Source organism: Oxyura jamaicensis, chromosome 13 (assembly GCF_011077185.1).
Source record: "Oxyura jamaicensis isolate SHBP4307 breed ruddy duck chromosome 13, BPBGC_Ojam_1.0, whole genome shotgun sequence".
Classification (NCBI taxonomy): Eukaryota; Metazoa; Chordata; class Aves; order Anseriformes; family Anatidae; genus Oxyura; species Oxyura jamaicensis.
This window is the reverse complement of record NC_048905.1, coordinates 1,991,580-2,008,732: the sequence shown is the minus strand read 5'-3', so window position 1 is coordinate 2,008,732 and position 17,153 is coordinate 1,991,580. Positions and strand designations below refer to the sequence as shown.

The 17,153-nt window shown below is 40.0% G+C and overlaps 1 protein-coding gene across 2 annotated transcripts; it reads right to left on the bottom strand.

Moving 5' to 3' along the window:
• Positions 1 to 3,069: 3,069 nt before the first annotated feature.
• HMMR (hyaluronan mediated motility receptor) lies at positions 3,070 to 17,120 on the bottom strand. Of its 2 annotated transcripts, XR_004754287.1 has the most exons (19): positions 16,991 to 17,120; positions 16,704 to 16,808; positions 15,449 to 15,525; positions 14,524 to 14,604; positions 13,896 to 14,084; positions 13,518 to 13,604; positions 12,955 to 13,055; positions 11,782 to 11,856; positions 10,834 to 11,012; positions 9,900 to 10,048; positions 9,371 to 9,585; positions 8,654 to 8,770; positions 7,819 to 7,977; positions 6,014 to 6,166; positions 5,819 to 5,918; positions 5,389 to 5,565; positions 4,961 to 5,123; positions 4,143 to 4,246; positions 3,070 to 3,697 (listed from the first exon to the last, which is right to left on the bottom strand). XR_004754287.1 is itself a non-coding variant. In XM_035338257.1 (18 exons), exons 1-18 carry the CDS (start codon positions 17,028 to 17,030, stop codon positions 4,227 to 4,229), a joined length of 2,187 nt encoding a protein of 728 aa, XP_035194148.1. In that variant the 5' UTR covers positions 17,031 to 17,120; the 3' UTR covers positions 3,070 to 4,226. The 2 variants fall into 2 exon arrangements, 1 of the variants encoding a protein (XP_035194148.1); XM_035338257.1 differs by having other exon boundaries at positions 3,070 to 4,246.
• Between the last annotated feature and the right edge of the window lie 33 nt (positions 17,121 to 17,153).

Genomic DNA, 17,153 nt, shown 5'->3' with positions numbered 1-17,153 from the left:
CGGCGGGGGGCGGCCCTGAGGGAGCGGGCGGCTGCGGGCCGCGGCCGGGGGCCGAGCACCGCCCCCCCCCCGGGACGGGCGGATCCCGGCCCCGCGGCGCTGCTTCCCCCCAAAGGCGGCGGCTGGGCCCCGCCCTGCCGGGGGCAGCGAGCTGCGTCGGACGTGTTAGGGGTGCTCGTACAGCTGCACCTGCTGAAGGCAGGCCAGGCTGACGTGATTAAAAGCACCACGGAGTACCTCCGAAATTAACAGCTTCTACCACAGCAATTAAAACACTATTAAAAATGCCAGATAGTTAAACTTGAATGGAATCCTGTATCAACAATGATCATGACGTACAGAAAGCCAAAAACTGCTACAGGACAAAACAGCATACCTGTAATAACGCTTCAGCTGATTCCTCCCTTCTTGAATGGTAGAGAGCTTATTTTTTCCTTGTAGTGAACAGTAAATACGTAATTATTCCCTTTCCCATATCTTAGAATTTTATTCAAAATATCACTCATTCACAACTTGAAATTAAGAAGAAATGTGAAATGCCAAATTGTACTGTAATACCAAGGTAACAACTCTTGAGTGCATTCTGAACCACAGCCCTTCCTCCCTATAACCACTGCAATACTTAACCTTCTTGAAAAAAGTGGTAATAAATTCTACTTTCCAGACTTAAATCAAGATAAAAACAGGAAAACGTATTAAGCACCTAGGTCTCAAGCTATTACTATAAATTCGTCTGTAAAATATCTTCAGCTTTGTCACCACTATACCTGCTACAAAAACTATATGCAATTTGTTACTTTGTTATAAAGCTTTAATTACACTGAATTCACTAATTTTTCTAGTTTATTAGTTTTAATCATAAATAGATTTATTTTGGGAAACATGGCTTCCTTGGAATAGTGGAATCAAAAATTGACAATAGCCCACATCAGTCGTACCAGCATAATGCATCCCTGGCTAACTGGAACGTACCATTCATAATTAAACATTCCAGGCTGTAATAGCAGGAACTACAATTAATTCTTTCTCTCATTCTGCCTAGATTCTGTAACCAAAGTGTGGCAGCAACCTTCTAATGTAAATCTCCAGATCCTTACCTGATCCATTTCCACCAGCATTTCAGGCATTGCCTCAAACTGTAGGAGGAATTCCCCGTCTAGGCAATGATTGCTGTTCAACGGTGCATTCGTGCCTTTGTCTGCTTTTGCCTGCAGAGAGCACGTGGACTGAAAGAAGCAGTAGCTCAGATGACCTTTGAAACCCAAATGCTAATCCGAGCCCTAGATCACATGTGGTTCTGAATCCTGTTAAGCTTGGTTCTATTCCCAGTGGTACCATTTGAAAGGCTCGATATGAACTTCAATTTTGATTTCACAGTAGCCAGCATGAGCAAGTGCAACCCTTGTGTGCATACATTTATTCCAAGCACTGGCACTGAGCCTCATGCCATTTTCTTTGTATGGGAACAGGAGGTGGGCTCTAATGAGGTCAGCTAGACTGAGGATTCTAGCGCTCTTCATCTTAAATGTAGGCACGGGAGAACCCAGATCTTGCTACAATACTGAGACATGATCAGAGAAATAAGTTCCTGTTACATAGTGCTTTCAGTACAAAACAGAATAAGGCATATGCCACAACATGAAATTAATGGATTCTTACAGCAACAGCTCAAGTCAGTTAAACAATTGAAAAAGTGGTGGTTGATCAAAAATATATAGCATGTGCATGAAACTAGCACTATCCCTTTAACTGAAGCTGACAAAGCTTTTCAGCTTTTCCCCCCCACCATCTCTCACAAACCTGCTCTATGCTATTTATTCATATTTTAACATCAAAGCAAAAGCTGACAATGCTGTAAGGCTGGTGTAGTTATTTCGGAGTTGTCCTATTATTTTTATTAGTACAAAACATTAAGGATTTAAAACTGACTTTGGCAAAACTCCCACTTAAGGTAGAAAGTTTTAATCATTAAGGCTGTGTGAAAGAAGGACGTAGTCAGGCATAAAAGCATACTTCCGTGATACTTGCAGTACTTTGCTTCGCTTAGTGTTCTTTCACCCACTGACCAACTCTTGCTAACTTTCTGCTATTTGACATGTTCTGCATCAGTAAGATTCAGTTGAAAGTGCACACGAATTCAGTGCCATCATGTATGTTTGAGCTTTGTAGAACCTTTGCTTAACACTCGTTCTTAATCTTTCCTGCAATACAAGACTAGCTTACACATTTATAAACACATGGAACTCTTAATGTCTTTTTTTGGGTCAAAAAGGTGTTTCATCAGATTTTTGCATTCTGATTTATGAACAGTGATTTTTGCCTTAAAAACACCCTTAAGAGAAGAACACCAAAGCAAGTGTGCAACTCTCAGCAACCTTGCTTAGGAGCATGCAATCTTGAGACAAAAACACCAGTATAAGAGCAGTCAAGTGTTACAAGTGAAAATGCAAGAACACAAGGTTTTTTTTTGGTTTGTTTTAGTTTTGTTGTTGTTGTGAATATGGAATTCTGCCCTTGCCCTGTTACTCTTTGCTCTGCTTTTCACTCAATCAAGTTTGGTCTACCCAACTGTTAATTTTACACCCATTGGCTGCTGGGTGTAAACAACGGTGTAACATTAGGCTTTCCATGAAGACCAAGTTCTCATCCAATGAGACAGTAAGACTAAGCTCTCTTTCTTCCGTAGTTGTCTTTCATCCCACTTGCATCTTTCAGACAATAAAACCAGCTAACTTGATCATTTTCTCCACACAGCGAACTCTAGTCTTCTTAAATGATTACAGTAAGTTCCTCATAAAATGCCTCTCTACTTCAGCCAACACCATAAATTGAACATTAAGTGTATTTCTCAATTCAAACATCTCATCTTCAGAAGCTCAAGTAAACACACAAAGATGGCATTAGTGTAAGAACCACCAATTTATTTCTTCAGACTTAGAATGCATTTTCAATATTTCATTTCTCCAGTATTACCATAAGTGACATGCTAAGCTTTGTAATATTTACTCTTTGCAGCACACGTATACGAAATATTAGTATATACAATTAGTAAAAACACAGTTCCACATGTTTCATTTGAGTTCCAGTATTTATTTCTATATTAATAGAAATTCACCAGAAATAACAGAGTAAAAGAATTGCAAGCTATATTGTGCAGTTCAGCTAAATAATTTCTTCTGTACAGCTTGAGAATTACATTGTCTTTCAGACAAGCCTGATACTACGTTTTATTGTGAAGATTTAAGATTAAAACACTAGGTCACTTACAGGGTAATTTTATGTTGCTTTTCTTAATCACTGGTTTAAGAAGGAAATGGACAAAAACTAATTTAAAATATTTATTCTGCTAAAACATTCTTAATTTTAGACGCGGTTCAGATTCATTCCGCCTTGCCAAAATCCAAGTCTATAAAAATGAATGCATAGCGGGCATCCTCATACCCTATTAAAAAGAAGTTCTGTTGATATTCCCATCCACATAACATTGATCCAGTAAGACAGCTGGCTGCAACAGCTATGACTATTTAAGAGTCCAGTGAGCACAACATTGGTAAAACAGATTTCCCTTAAGACCTTAATCTTAGCTATGGGATGCAAAGACAGTCACATAGATAAGGCAGTCCAAGTCTGACCTGGAAATCCTCTTCTGGAGATCAATAGTTGCATTATCTAGCCCCAGGAAAGAAATCAGCATGTCCTGAATACAAATTATAAAAAAATCCAAACCAACTGTACAATATGACTTTTTACATCTGACCTGCATTACATAGGCCACAAAAGAGAAAGTCTCTGGAAAGTGCTCATGCCGTTGGTATCAAAGCAACTATAATCAGCAAAATTAATTTAACCTGGAACTGAAAAAAACAGGTACAAAATAACCTCTTACATGAATGCAGGTTTTGTTATCCTTTTTGCCTAATTATTATTCACCTTTTCTGAACTTAAGTTGCGCTGTTAGAAAAACAAACTAAGCAGCTTCCAAGTCCAAGATTGCGAGGATGTTACCAGGAGTCTAGAACATGCAGCCCTCTGTGGCCTCCAATTTGAGTACGCCCAAGTGTGGTTTTTCTAAAAATTGGCTGTTTTATATCACTTCTCAAGTAATCATGCTAATATGTATAACATACAGCACCCAATTTTACCTTAAACAAATAGTCTGTTGAAATCTTCTGTATTACTTAAGTTTATTGGTGATGTAAAATATTTTTCTTCATAGCAAGAAAAGATTACACTTGGTTTCTATTACCTGCAATGGAAAAACATTACTAAGTTTGGATTTTGCACTACTGCTCCCTCACCTTGAACAATTATTTGTGTGCTGGGGTAAAGGAAAGCATTAGATTGCACATAACAGGCAAGACCAGAACTTCAGACACTGGAATACATTCTGAAGCAAAGGTCTGCTCATGATCTGTATCCTCCCCAACTCCACGTGGAATCTTCCACATTCACCTGCAGCAGGCTTTTTGCTTCCTACCTGTACACCTGCAGCAGTGTATGGTCCTGCAAGTACCAACTAAACAACCAGGTCTCAATCCTCTGAGTCACTTTTACCCTTATTGCCATTGCAGAAGATGCTGACTACCACTGGATTAGCTACAACAGGTAAATTGTCTGAGAAGTCAGTGGGTGATACACAGCCGCAGAACAAGGTTCGGATCTTACAATCTCATGCAAAACAGTTGAGCCCGTAACCCACTTCTCCATATTAAACACACTTTCTGTTGTCTGACCTGACAAACAGCCATCTCGGCTAACATTAAAACAAACAGATCTGGGAAATGCAATGGTCAAAAGTACACTGGAAATACCCCACAGCTGTAGCCTCCCAACACGGGCCGTAAAACACAGGAGATGCTATCTCCTTCCTTCCCCAAGTGAAGTAGACTATGCAAGACTGCCATATGTTCTTTGGATAAGTTAAAGAGATACAACGACACATATCAATATCTGTGCTTACCTTCTTTCAAAGGAGTTCTTGGAGAGATATTTTCCTTGCTGTCATGCTGGAAAGCTTTGGAAGGATCAAACCGCCTAATGCCCTGAATTGCACAGAGTTGCTCCTGAAGATCCCTGTTTGTTTGCTTTTGTTTTGCTAGCAGTGCACGCAGTTTGGAGACATCCTAAGGAAAACAATTCTTAGAAGTTAGATTAAGAACAAGAGGAAAGATCACCCTGTATACCACATATTTAGTCCTCACTAAAACAGATTCTCTTACTGTTCTGGAACTAGTGGTTCGTTCTAGCCTAGTGCACACAAGGAATTTACAAACCATAGAAAACAAGTAGCTTGCAGAGTTAGTCTGTAAGTACTTAGAGAATTCAGAAAATAAACAAAAAGAATCAAGTAAATGAATTTCCAATTTCTAACATTACTGTTAGACAAACCTGTTTCAAGTGGGTGTTCTCCTCCTTCAACTTCATAACATGCTTGATTTTTTGTTTCTGGTTCTGGTGGCCAAGTAGTTTCGCATATGCATCACTTAGTTTATTCAGTTCTTCTTGGGCTGCACCATGCTCATTTAAGAGAGCATTCTTCTCTGCTTCAAATGCATCTAGCTGGCGCTGAAATACATAGTACATTTCTTATTTTTATTTCTAAGTCTAACTTTTTTTTTAAGCTGACTGAGATCTACAAAGAACAATTGTTTCGGGTAGTGACATAGCTGGATGAAAGGATGGTAACTTAGGAAATCGTAACAAGATGAATGTTGTAGAATGGCTGATAGCATGTTTATTTCTCGAGAAAAACTCAAGAGTCAACATACTAATAAAGTCTGAAGTCAACATCGTAATAAACACCTATTTCTTCACACACCTGAAAAGGCTTAGTTTTGTTATGCAACTCTTCATATAGATTACGCCAAGTCTTTATCTCTTCTTTTAAGCTAGAGGTCACATCTTCACTTATGGTTTTCCTAAGAAGCAAAAAGTAGAATTTCAGCTCTCAGCATTTCTTCACAATAAAACTGGGGTGTGGTACAATACCCAAGTTTAGTTTCTGAAAAGTCACCTTGATCTTTCTGCTTCAAGTTTTTTTTGTAGATCTTCAGTTTGCTCTTTCAGTTTTTCCTGAAGCTTAGTCATTTGTGCAAGGCAAGACTCTCTTGTTCTCTCTGCTTCTGCTTCTTTCAGTGCAAGCTTTGTCTGGGCTTCTAAAAGCATCCTGAGGAAAACATCAACCATACATAATGAGCCATCATTAAGTTTTTTACTTTATTATTTACACTAGTAATTAATATTAAAATTATGAGTAACCATGTTTGAAAATCTGTTACTTGAACTGAAATGAAGGTTTGTGCTAACAGTACCGTAAGAGAACAATATAGTACAGAAAGCAACAAGAATCAAGATGTGGTTTAACTTCTGTGAAGCAGTGCTTTCAAAGCAAGGAAGTCTCACGTTTCTTATTTGTGACTGTTTAATACTAGCAGCTCTTAATGGAAGGTACTCCAGTAGGCTTTTCATGCAGAGGTTTGCTCAAGTAGAAGCTAGCCAAGACCATTCAGTGTGATGACCTCAAGGGTTCACAAATTTTACATCTAAAACGTTGTCTTCCCTCTCTTACCTAAGCTATTTGTTTTTATCATCTAGATGGAGACTAAATCCATCCCCTTGCCACACTCTACAGGAGGCATGTAAAACAGAAAATAACTCTTCAGCTGCTTTTCTTTTAACAGCTGTAATAGAAACTGGAAGAAATATCAAACAAGCAAGGAGAAAATAAAGGACATCATCTTAAAAACCAAAGGTGTTTTAAGATAAGCTGGAGTAAGCTATAATTCCCTTTGGGCAGTCTTAACGTCCTGGCTATAGGTGAATGAAACAGCAGAAGCATTACAGAAACATTTTCTAAGTCAGCAAAGCATTATGACAGATGGAGAGATAGAAATGGCTCAACTTAGTTTGGCCAAAAAAAGGGTTTAAATGCAGTTGCATGTGAATGGTTGACACATTCAACTGTTGAAAATGTTAGAGCATAGTTGCAGACTTAAAACCAACTTCAGCTTTGGAAGCTAGCTAGTGATGACAGAGAAGCAGGGAAGGAAATTTAGTGCACACACAAAATACTCCACAATGCAGCACATGTACAGGCAGTTGCCTCAGTTGCTTAATAATGGCAATTGTACGCTGGGACCATTTATGACCCAACTCCCTCATTTCTTCCCATCACTTGCCCACAGCAGGGAGCTTGCAGATTGTCTGCCACACTGAGCTCAAAGGAGAGCATGCACCACTACGCTGCTGTTATCTGGTCAGAGAAACACATCCACAATACTGGCCAAGGACAACTGCTGGCTTTACTACTTTTCAGCTGCACTGTGATGTTGCACATTGGGCAGAGGGCAGGCTTTTGTTTATTTCACTGCAGTGTGTGAATTTGAGGACTGTTAATCAGCATCTGCTTGTGAGCAGAACTTGAGATGACAGACGTTATTCAGGACAGAGCAGCAGATGGTCAGATCTGAATTAAATATGTTTGTCTGCCCCTGTGGATCTTACTAGTTCATGGAACAGTCATTGTAACTAGTATGTCTCATAAAAACAATATTCCAACAGAACTCAGTTAAAGATTTTCCTTTACCTATGTTCCATCTAAAGGAAAATTTGCAAGCAAATACATATAATTTTTACATTTCTAATACATATAATCCTAATGCATTTTGTCTATCAACACTTTCAGCCTTCTGCATAGGAAAAAAGGAAGATATGTACAGTTACAACAAAAGCTATTATTATTTGATAGAGCACCATGCTAAGTTCTAGTTAAGCAGGCAAGCCTCAGCTGGCTTAAGGAAAAGGTTTTCAGCCCAATACCTTGCACATTCTTCTTTTGCTTTGTCTTTAGTGTACTCTGCTTCCTGAAGCAGCTGTAGATTATCTTGGCTTGTTTTTTTTAGGTCAGCAATTTGTTCTTGCAGAGATGTATTCTCCACTTTAAGGCTGCGTATTTCTTCAGCTATTGTCTTCTTGTAGCTAGTATGACAGTGCAAATAAGAAAATACTTGTTACTTTAAACAAATGCAGATTAACCAGTTCAAGCCTTACGAGAGCAATCCAAACTCATCCTGTAAAGGCATAAAAGATTTTCTAATCCATCAAGCCATAAGCAGCAAAACTATGGCATATTCTATGATACATTTAAAATTTCTACCTAGATGTGAAAACACTGCCTATAAAAACAAGAGGGACGCCTGATCCTTCAGGTTTGCCTTGCATTCCTAACAGTAACAGTATCAACATACTACAATCTGAATATTGTGAAAACAAAGATCTGCAAGAACTGTAGGACAATCATCAGTTTTGAGCCTGAACAGGAAGACTTACTGCAAGATACTTTAATGTACAGAGACCATCTTTGCTAGTTACAACTCTCATTGAGTAGAGCACTTGAGTATTCCACTTGGTTACATTGGAGAAGAAACATCCACAGCTTCCTCAACTAGATTACCAAGTATGTCATCACACCCGACTAATACTGAAATGGAATAAGTAACATTTCTTAATGCCATCAAAAAAGCCCATAAAAACGCTATAATATCACACCAGTTCTCATATACAATGTGAAATACTAAGGCAGATGAATAAAGAGCATATGTTATTATAGTTTCAGAGATCATTGCTGCCCGACATCTTAATGGAACTTAAATACCTTTCAAACTCAGCAAGAGTCTTTCCCAGTTTACACAATGTGTTGCTATGCTCTTCCTGTATTTGCCGAACTGTACTGCTGTGCATTTCATTGATTTGCTCCAACTCAGCATTCTTCCTAAAATAAAAATGCAACACTCCATGCTGGAGATAAACATGCCTGAATATATTACCTGTTACAGAAGGCTGGCAGCAGCAATACTTGCATACTGACAAATCAGTAATGTCTCTGCCACAACTTTCCATGTATTAAAGCACCATCTTCATAGCAAACAAAGACTTCACCCACCCCTTAATTTCCAAGTTATCTCATGTATGGAATAGATTTAATAGCTGCTAGTAAGCTTTCAACACATGAAAGTTAAAAACAACTTGCTTGAAAATTCTCTCCTAGTGATTACCTTCTCCAGAACATAAATAGCAATAAAAAAAATCCATGCAGCTTATTCTTCCCAATAACTTCACATTACTACAGTACTGGCACGTCAGGCAACTCTCAGCATGCTAATTAAACAGCTTTAAAAAACATCATTTAAAGTTATTTAAATCATTCAGCTAGATTGCTTCTAACTGCTGCCATTAATCAAAACCCAGCAAGAAATACATTCCGATGTATTCAGGTTTCTTTAAAACCTGAATTAGGCTCAAAAGCTTTGTTTATGCTGTTGATTTAACATATTTTCCTTCTAAAACTTTAAACTGAGATTACTTCACAAACCCTTTCAACTTTACTTCCATCTGTGCAAGCTCAAGAGTTTTAGATTTGGTTTCTTGTTCCAACCACTTCACCAACTTCTCTGCTTTCTTCTCCTTAGCATGCAATTTATCCAGTTCATTCATTGCAACCTTCATCTCTTCTTCCAAGAGGTGTCTCTCACTTGTTACCTCATCTTGAAAATCTAGTAACTTCTGCTGGATAGATGCAGACAGCTCCTACGGGCCAGAATATAACTGATGTTAAAATTACCAGTAGCTTTCTAGATATTGAAGGCTACTTTGCAATGCTCAAACCTTATAGCACCACAATAAGAGCAAATTTATGGAAGAAACAGAACAACTATCATGCCAGCTGTGATTCTTATAAGACAAGAGATCACACACAGTTATTGCTGGCCAGCATCCATTTCTGCATCCCACAGATTAAACCATTATTAGTATAGCAACTTTATGGTTAACCAAAATCAGAACATTCAGTCCCAGGCATTGGGATTAGAATATTTTTAGACTAAATTAAAGTCTGTATTTACCTTCTCTTGCTGCAGCTGAGAGAGAATCTCCTCTTGCTTCTGAAGCAGTTTTTGGTGTTCTTGTTCTTCTAAGCCAATTTTTTTTTTCAGATCTTCTATTTCAGCATTCATACTCAGGATTTTTCCCCTGCTCTCAGAAGACTCTTTCTCTGCATAGAGCAATTGTCAGTATAACAGGTAGTGCATTCTCTACCTTCCAAGAAATACGACACCTTTTCTTCATAGTACTTTAATACTAATTCATTCTAGCTTTAAAGTTAGGCATGGAAAAAAAAAAAAAAAAACAACAAAAATACTCATCTTTTACTAATCTGGGAACTCACCAAGAATCCCACTTAAAATAATTTAAGGGATAGGATTTTTAAGGAAAGGGATTTTTTAAGGTAGGGATCTTTGGTTCAATGAATTAGATTTTATCAAAACAGCTAGGAATGGGAACAGCTATGGTTGAGGAAAAACTTCTAAATAATTCCCTCAAAGATGGGGTGGTGGAGATGGGAGAGAGGAAGGGGAGAATAGGACAGGGCTGAGGGTTTCCTGGACACACAGTACTTCAATGAACTAGTGCATAAAGCTCTAACAGTGTATTACAGCAATATAGCACTGCTTCTCAAGGAAGATTAAGGAACAAGTCATTTGCGTTCAACTTTCAGATTAAAGCCTAGCATGCAAACAACTTCAAATTCTATAGTGTCTACTTTAGTATACCTCCATGGAAATATAAATTTAGACTTGACAGAGGTGTGTCCAAGGAGGTTTCCATATAGATGGAATTATGGTGAGCTGTTCTCAGTTGGAGCTCATAAAGCTGACTTAGCTTTGAACCTGCCCTGACATTTTAACCTATTAGAGATGCTTATTAACCTATTAGAGATGCTTTAGGATGTGTAAGTGATCCCAACTATGTGAACAGCAGAAAGGCACTAGCAATTACCTTTTTCTTGTTCAAGCAACTCACACCTTTCATTATGTTCTCTGATCAGTGTACGTGATTCTTCCTCTTTTGTTTTGAGTGTATCAGTCAGGGTCTCAATGTCTTGGTCTTTCTTTATCAATGTCTCTTTCATCTGGGCAACATCTAGTTTGTATTTCTCTACAGTTTCTGCAATACTACTGTAGAAGAAAATTCAGGTATTTGTTATCACTAAGTTTCATTTTTAAGCTTACACTTCAGCACAAAGGAGAAATTCTTGGTTTTCGACAGAAAAGCACCCTTCAGCTAGTGTTCCAGATAAGTTTTTGTGCACTAAGACAGGTTACTTAAAATGAAACGCAATTGATTTCAAAACGGGTGTTTTAAGAAAAACTTACATAGTCACACAGCTTAAAATGGTTTTGTATTTTCACCACGTCATGAGCTAGGTACACCTGACTATGAAAACTGGTTAGTGTTTCCATCTGTTACAAAGCACTGTACTGGTAATTTTTGCTATCAGACTATGTTTTTCTCAAGCGAAAGCAACATGGATCAACTCTTGACTGAAAACCAGTATATTACAAAGTCCACTGGAAGTTAAGACCATTTTTACAAGTGAGTGATCAAAGGCATTACTGCCAGTAATTTAGAGGTAAACAAGTCTAGCTTGATTTATGGGTTTAAATAAACCGTGTTAGAAAACTGATGTCAGGACTCTGATACAAAACTTGTCCGTAATACTGCTTAGCCCACAAAAATACAGTCATTTAGAAAGGTAATTAAAATGTTACCTTATGACTCCTTCCTATTGTCTGGAAAAAAGGCCAGATTCCCCTTCCCACCCCTTCATTTCAATACTGTTAAACATAATTGTTGCCAAGCTTCTACTTCGTCCAGCCAGAACAAGGCTTCATTTTACTGCCCTCTTAACTTACCCAGTCCAATCTAAGAACAATTTGTTTTTACCTGAGCTCTGTGATATATTCCAAGAGTTTTTCAGTGTCAAATTTGTCTTCAGCTTTCTCTCTCTCTGTAGCAGATCTAAAAATGAAGAACCTTTCACGATGGATGTATTGAAACACTTCAGAGATATTTCTAAGCTATTTGTTTACATATAAGCAAGTCACAAATGAATCATTTGATCACAACTTGAGAGTAATGTGTTCTTTCCATAATCCAGTGTGGCTGACAAACTCATATTGACTCTGAGAAGTGATTCTATGCTCTTTTGTTCTTTATTCAATATGGTCTTCTCATTTGTACTAAAGATATTAAACCACCTTCCACCATGAGCAAATATGCTCGAGGGGCTGCATTAGCTAGACAAATCATCATTGCTTCCCACTATGAACTGCAGTACCTGCGTTATTAGCTTTATGTATTTCAACGTAAGTGTAAAACATCCACTCATATTCAAGCACTGGGATTTTAGGTAAGAGCAGAAGGCCCCTGAGCGTAAGGCTCTGTATTCAGCTCTGGTGAGGCCGCACCTCGAGTACTGTGTTCAGTTTTGAGCCCCTCGCTACAAGAAGGACATGGAGGTGCTCGAGCGAGTCCAGAGAAGGGCTACGAAGCTGGTGAAGGGTCTGGAGAACAAGTCTTATGAGGAGCGGCTGAGGGAGCTGGGACTGTTTAGCCTGGAGAAGAGGAGGCTCAGGGGTGACCTTATTGCACTCTACAGGTACCTGAAGGGAGGCTGTAGCGAGGTGGCGGTTGGTCTGTTCTCCCTCGTGCCTGGTGACAGGACAAGGGGGAATGGGCTAAAGTTGCGCCGGGGAGGTTTAGGTTGGATATTAGGAAGAAATTCTTTACTGAAAGGGTTGTTAGGCATTGGAATGGGCTGCCCAGGGAAGTCACCATCCCTGGAGGTCTTGAAAAGACGTTTAGATGTAGAGCTTAGGGATATGGTTTAGTGGAAGATTTGTTAGCATTAGGTCAGAGGTTGGACTTGGTGATCTTGGAGGTCTCTTCCAACCTAGACTATTCTGTGATTCTGTGAAAACTTGCCAGTGCCAAGCTTCTTTCCATCAAGTTCATTCCAGACCTTTATCTCCCCCCAGACTATATGCTTGCTGTGAGTATATGCAGCTAAGCCCAGATACGTTGCCATCTAAGCGCATTCCCTACATGACCACTTACAGTTTTTCTTCTAACTGCGCTACTTTTCCTTTTGAATGTGCTAGATTCCTTTGCACCTCCTGCAGCTTCATTTCCATGTCTTCCTGTTTTGCAAGTGCAGTCTAAAAAAACAAACACAAATATAAGTCCATTGTCTAAGACAGAGAAACTGAAATTAATTCATAACCAGGATTTAATTACAGTACTTGCTACTATGCTAAATGTGACTCCTATATTCAAATTATCCATCTCTAAAGATATTAGCCATTTGTTAAAATTAGACAATCACCACCCAGAAAACACGTGTCTAAGCTTCAAACCACAGGTACAACCACTTTTCAATATGAGTAATCTGACCAACAGACTGATACTGTTACAGAAGTATTTCTAGGCTTCCTTCCTCAGACTTACTCAGAGATACTTTACACATCAACAGCAAAATCAAGATTTTTTTATAATTCCACTGAGCAAAAAGTAGAAGAAACTACAGAATAGAGGACTGAAACTAAGCACAATCTGCAGGACCTTCATTGTCAGTTCCTGAACAGCTCAGTTATTATCCCGTGCAGCGCAAAGCAGCTTACTTTTTCCTTAGCATCCCTCTTGTTTCTGAGCTTCATTAACTCCATGCACAAGCTGCTCATTTTCTTCTGCACACCATCTTCAGACAGCTTATTAGAAATAAATAGCAAATCAATAAGCATAACAGCTTCATATTGATCACTCTTCAGGCTGCCAAAAGAACATCCCCTTACCAACCACACCACTGATCTCTGTCTGTCCTGGACAGCAATGTTAGCGAGTCCAGCTCTGTCTTTAGACAACCACAATATCTCAAGATGTGTTCTATACCGTGGTCACGAAGGGGCACAGGGAATGCATCAACAGGCAAGTTCCCTCTTCACCAGGGAACTCAGTAACAACAAGGTCAAAGCAAATAGGTGATATATTTGTTTGAATACCTTAGATTTTAGTAGTTCATTGGTTCTTGTTAGTTCCAGAAGCTGTTTTTTCAGGCAAGCAATGTTTGCCAAAAGAGACGTTTTCTCCTGAACTGCAGCACTCAGCTTAGCTTCAATCTTAACAAAATCCTCATCCAGAGCCTGAAGTTTTTTATCCTGCTCTCCACGCTCTCTCACTAATGCACGAATCTACAACATAACAGGTATTCTTTTTTATTTAATGGTATAATTTTTATTAAATAATCATTAAGTCATGTCTTTTGTTTTCCTAGAAAGGGTGAGCATCTAAACTGTATTGACTTTCATTCAGAACACACATCTTAAAATTTATCATTCACAGAAAAGGACGAGACTATCACAATTCCACATTGTTAAATGCCATAGATTTGCAGTCCTAAATCTCAGCTGAATTATTTTGCACTAGTGAGCCAAATATATTTCAGTAAAAAGTTAGAATAGTCTTTGCTTTAACTGGTGAGAGAAGAAAACTCTCCTTCTTGGCTGTGGAATAGAAAGGCATGGTGTGATATCTGAGACAAACGAACATAGATTAGTAGTAAGCTTATCGTTTTGATTATGGGAAGCAGTAAACATATTCCAGAATTACACTCACATAATGTATTCATACCTCCTTCTCCAGCGTCTTCTGTTTCTTTTTCTCTTTCATGAGTATGAGATCTTTTCTAGGCTTCAGACTCCCACTAACTGGCTTTTGAAAACAAACATTAGAAATACTTAACTGATTTCTCGCTGCATATTAATTTAACATTACAGTTCAGCATAACAGTAGGCAACACTGTTAAAGACACACATAATATCAAAACCAAACGTCTCTCTCCTGCAGATCGGCCAGCTTAGGGTCAGATTTACCACTGTACCGTTGTGTAAACACTACTATGAATGGACAGCTCAAGGCCTTTGTGACAGGAAGGAGACTGAGAAAACCTGAGACATACACATCCCCTAAATTCAATAAAAACACTTTAACCTCTTAAGTTCAGCTTAACCTTAAAGCTCTGCTTTGTTCACCTAACTTCTTGCATCATGAGTACTAGTAAACTCAATTACTAAGTCAGGGTTACCATTCAACTCATTAACCCATCTATTTCCTTGCATATTGCACTGAGAACCAGTATATACAGTGTTGTCCCCTCCTTGTTTCTTTTACCACTGTGTTTATGCCCTGGCCTGTCCACCATAGAAAAGCAACAGAAACAAGATCTGACATAGAAGCATCTGCACCACAATTACATGGTAAGAGAAAAAAATAACCCCCCCCCACAACAAACCCATAGCAACCTACATTAAAGAAAGCCTTGCAAAGCCACTCAACACGCCACTCAGTAGTCCCCAGTAATCATCATATGATCCCAAAGAAAGTTACTCCATTTCCCTCCTTTGTGACTAAGGAATCCACACAAAATAATGTGTTCCATACGTAGTTCACCAAGATAGGTTAATGGCAATTGTACAAAGGGGCTAGGTGATTTGAGTAGTCGCGGTGAGGTGGAGCCAGAATTTGTAGCGCTACATATACCACAGAAGAGTCTTACCATTGATCCAAGAGATGCAGGTCTCCCTCCACTTACAGGGGTAGGTGCATTCTTCTCACTGTTCTGATTTGTCTCACCTGCAGAAGGATGCAGAAAAGAACGGTGAAGGAAAAGGTTGGGCGTGCACATGGCGAGAGAAGTTTCACCAAGCTAGACAAAGTTGATTGATTTTCTATACGAAGGACAGAATGCTATCTACTTATTAAACTACTTGCCTCAGGACTTCAGGCCAGCTGTTTTTCCTACTGTCATCAAGCAATTCAGTATTAGCCAGCTGGGCACTTGACAACGTTCAGAGGCAGACTACCTGATGACAGCCTATTTTGAGAATTTACCTTCTGCCAAGTTCCCCACCACCATCCAGATTTGTGCTGTCAGTTTTCAGTTGAGGAGTATCTTACATCTTAGTAAACCATGAGAATGTCACTAAAAGCAAAGTGTCGCAGTTTCAGTTAGGACAGAGTTAATTTTCCTCCTAGTAGCTGGTAGGGTGCTGTGTTTTGGATTAGGATGAGAAGAGTGCTGATAACATGCTGATGTTTTAATTGCTGCAGAGCAGTGCTTACACTATGCCAAGGACTTTTCAGCTCCTCGCTCTGTCCTGCCAGCGGGCAGGCTGGGGGTGCAGCAGGAGCTGGGAGGGGACAGACCCAGGACAGCTGACCCAAACAGACCGAAGGGGTATTCCATACCATCTGACGGCATGCTGAACATATAGGGTGGCTAGCTGGGGTGGGGGGGTGGCTGCTTGGGAATAGGCTGGGCATCGGTCAGCGGGTGGTGAGCAACTGCATTGTGCATCACTTGTTCCGTACACGTTATTGATAGTAGTACTATTATCATTATTATTATTTCCTGTCTTAATAAACTGTCTCTATCTCAGCTCACAAGCTTCACTTTCCCATTTCTCTCCCCCATCCCAGAGAGGGAGGGGTGTGATGTTTAGCTGCCGGCCGGGTTAAACCACAACACAAAGCTAATGAAGTACTTGAATCATATGTTTGAACTCAAAACGTAGGCCCTCCTGATTAACAGAAATTACATATAAAATTCTTTATAGAAAAAAACTTCAATAGACATGTTGTTACAGCTGAAGTTGAGATGAAAGATGGGCAACGAGCCCCATTAACAAAGCAAAACAAATAATAATAACGTTTTAAAAAAGAACAAATCAGTAACAGCACGTAAGCGCTAACAAGCGTAGCTTTCAGAGGCATTATACCAATGGTTCTGCAACACTTTAAGGACTACTTACCCCTCTGTTTCCTAACCCGATGGTGCATTTCGGAGGACAGCGAACTCCTCGCCGCCGCAGACGCCTGCCCGTCACGGGAACCTTGCAGCGGGGCCCGAGCTGGAGCTGACACAAACAGCCGGAACTCACGACGAGAAGACAGAGCCTGCACCCTCACTGCGCTGAGGCCGATAACACCCCCCAGCCACTCCTCGATAAAACTCCCGACCCCTCTCCCCGCCCCCCTCGCCCTTCCCCAGGAACAAAGGAGAAGGCCGCGTTTTCCCCTCAGCCCCCCCGCCCCGTACCACAGCCGCCGCGCCGCGGGGCCGCCCCACACGAGGCCATGGCGGCAGCCACCGGCCCCGCGCCGCGATTCGAACGGGGCCAACGGCCGCGCGCCGCGGGGAGCCAATCGCCTCCCCCGGCTCCCGGCTCCAGCGGCCAATCAGCGCGCTCCGAGCGGAGCAC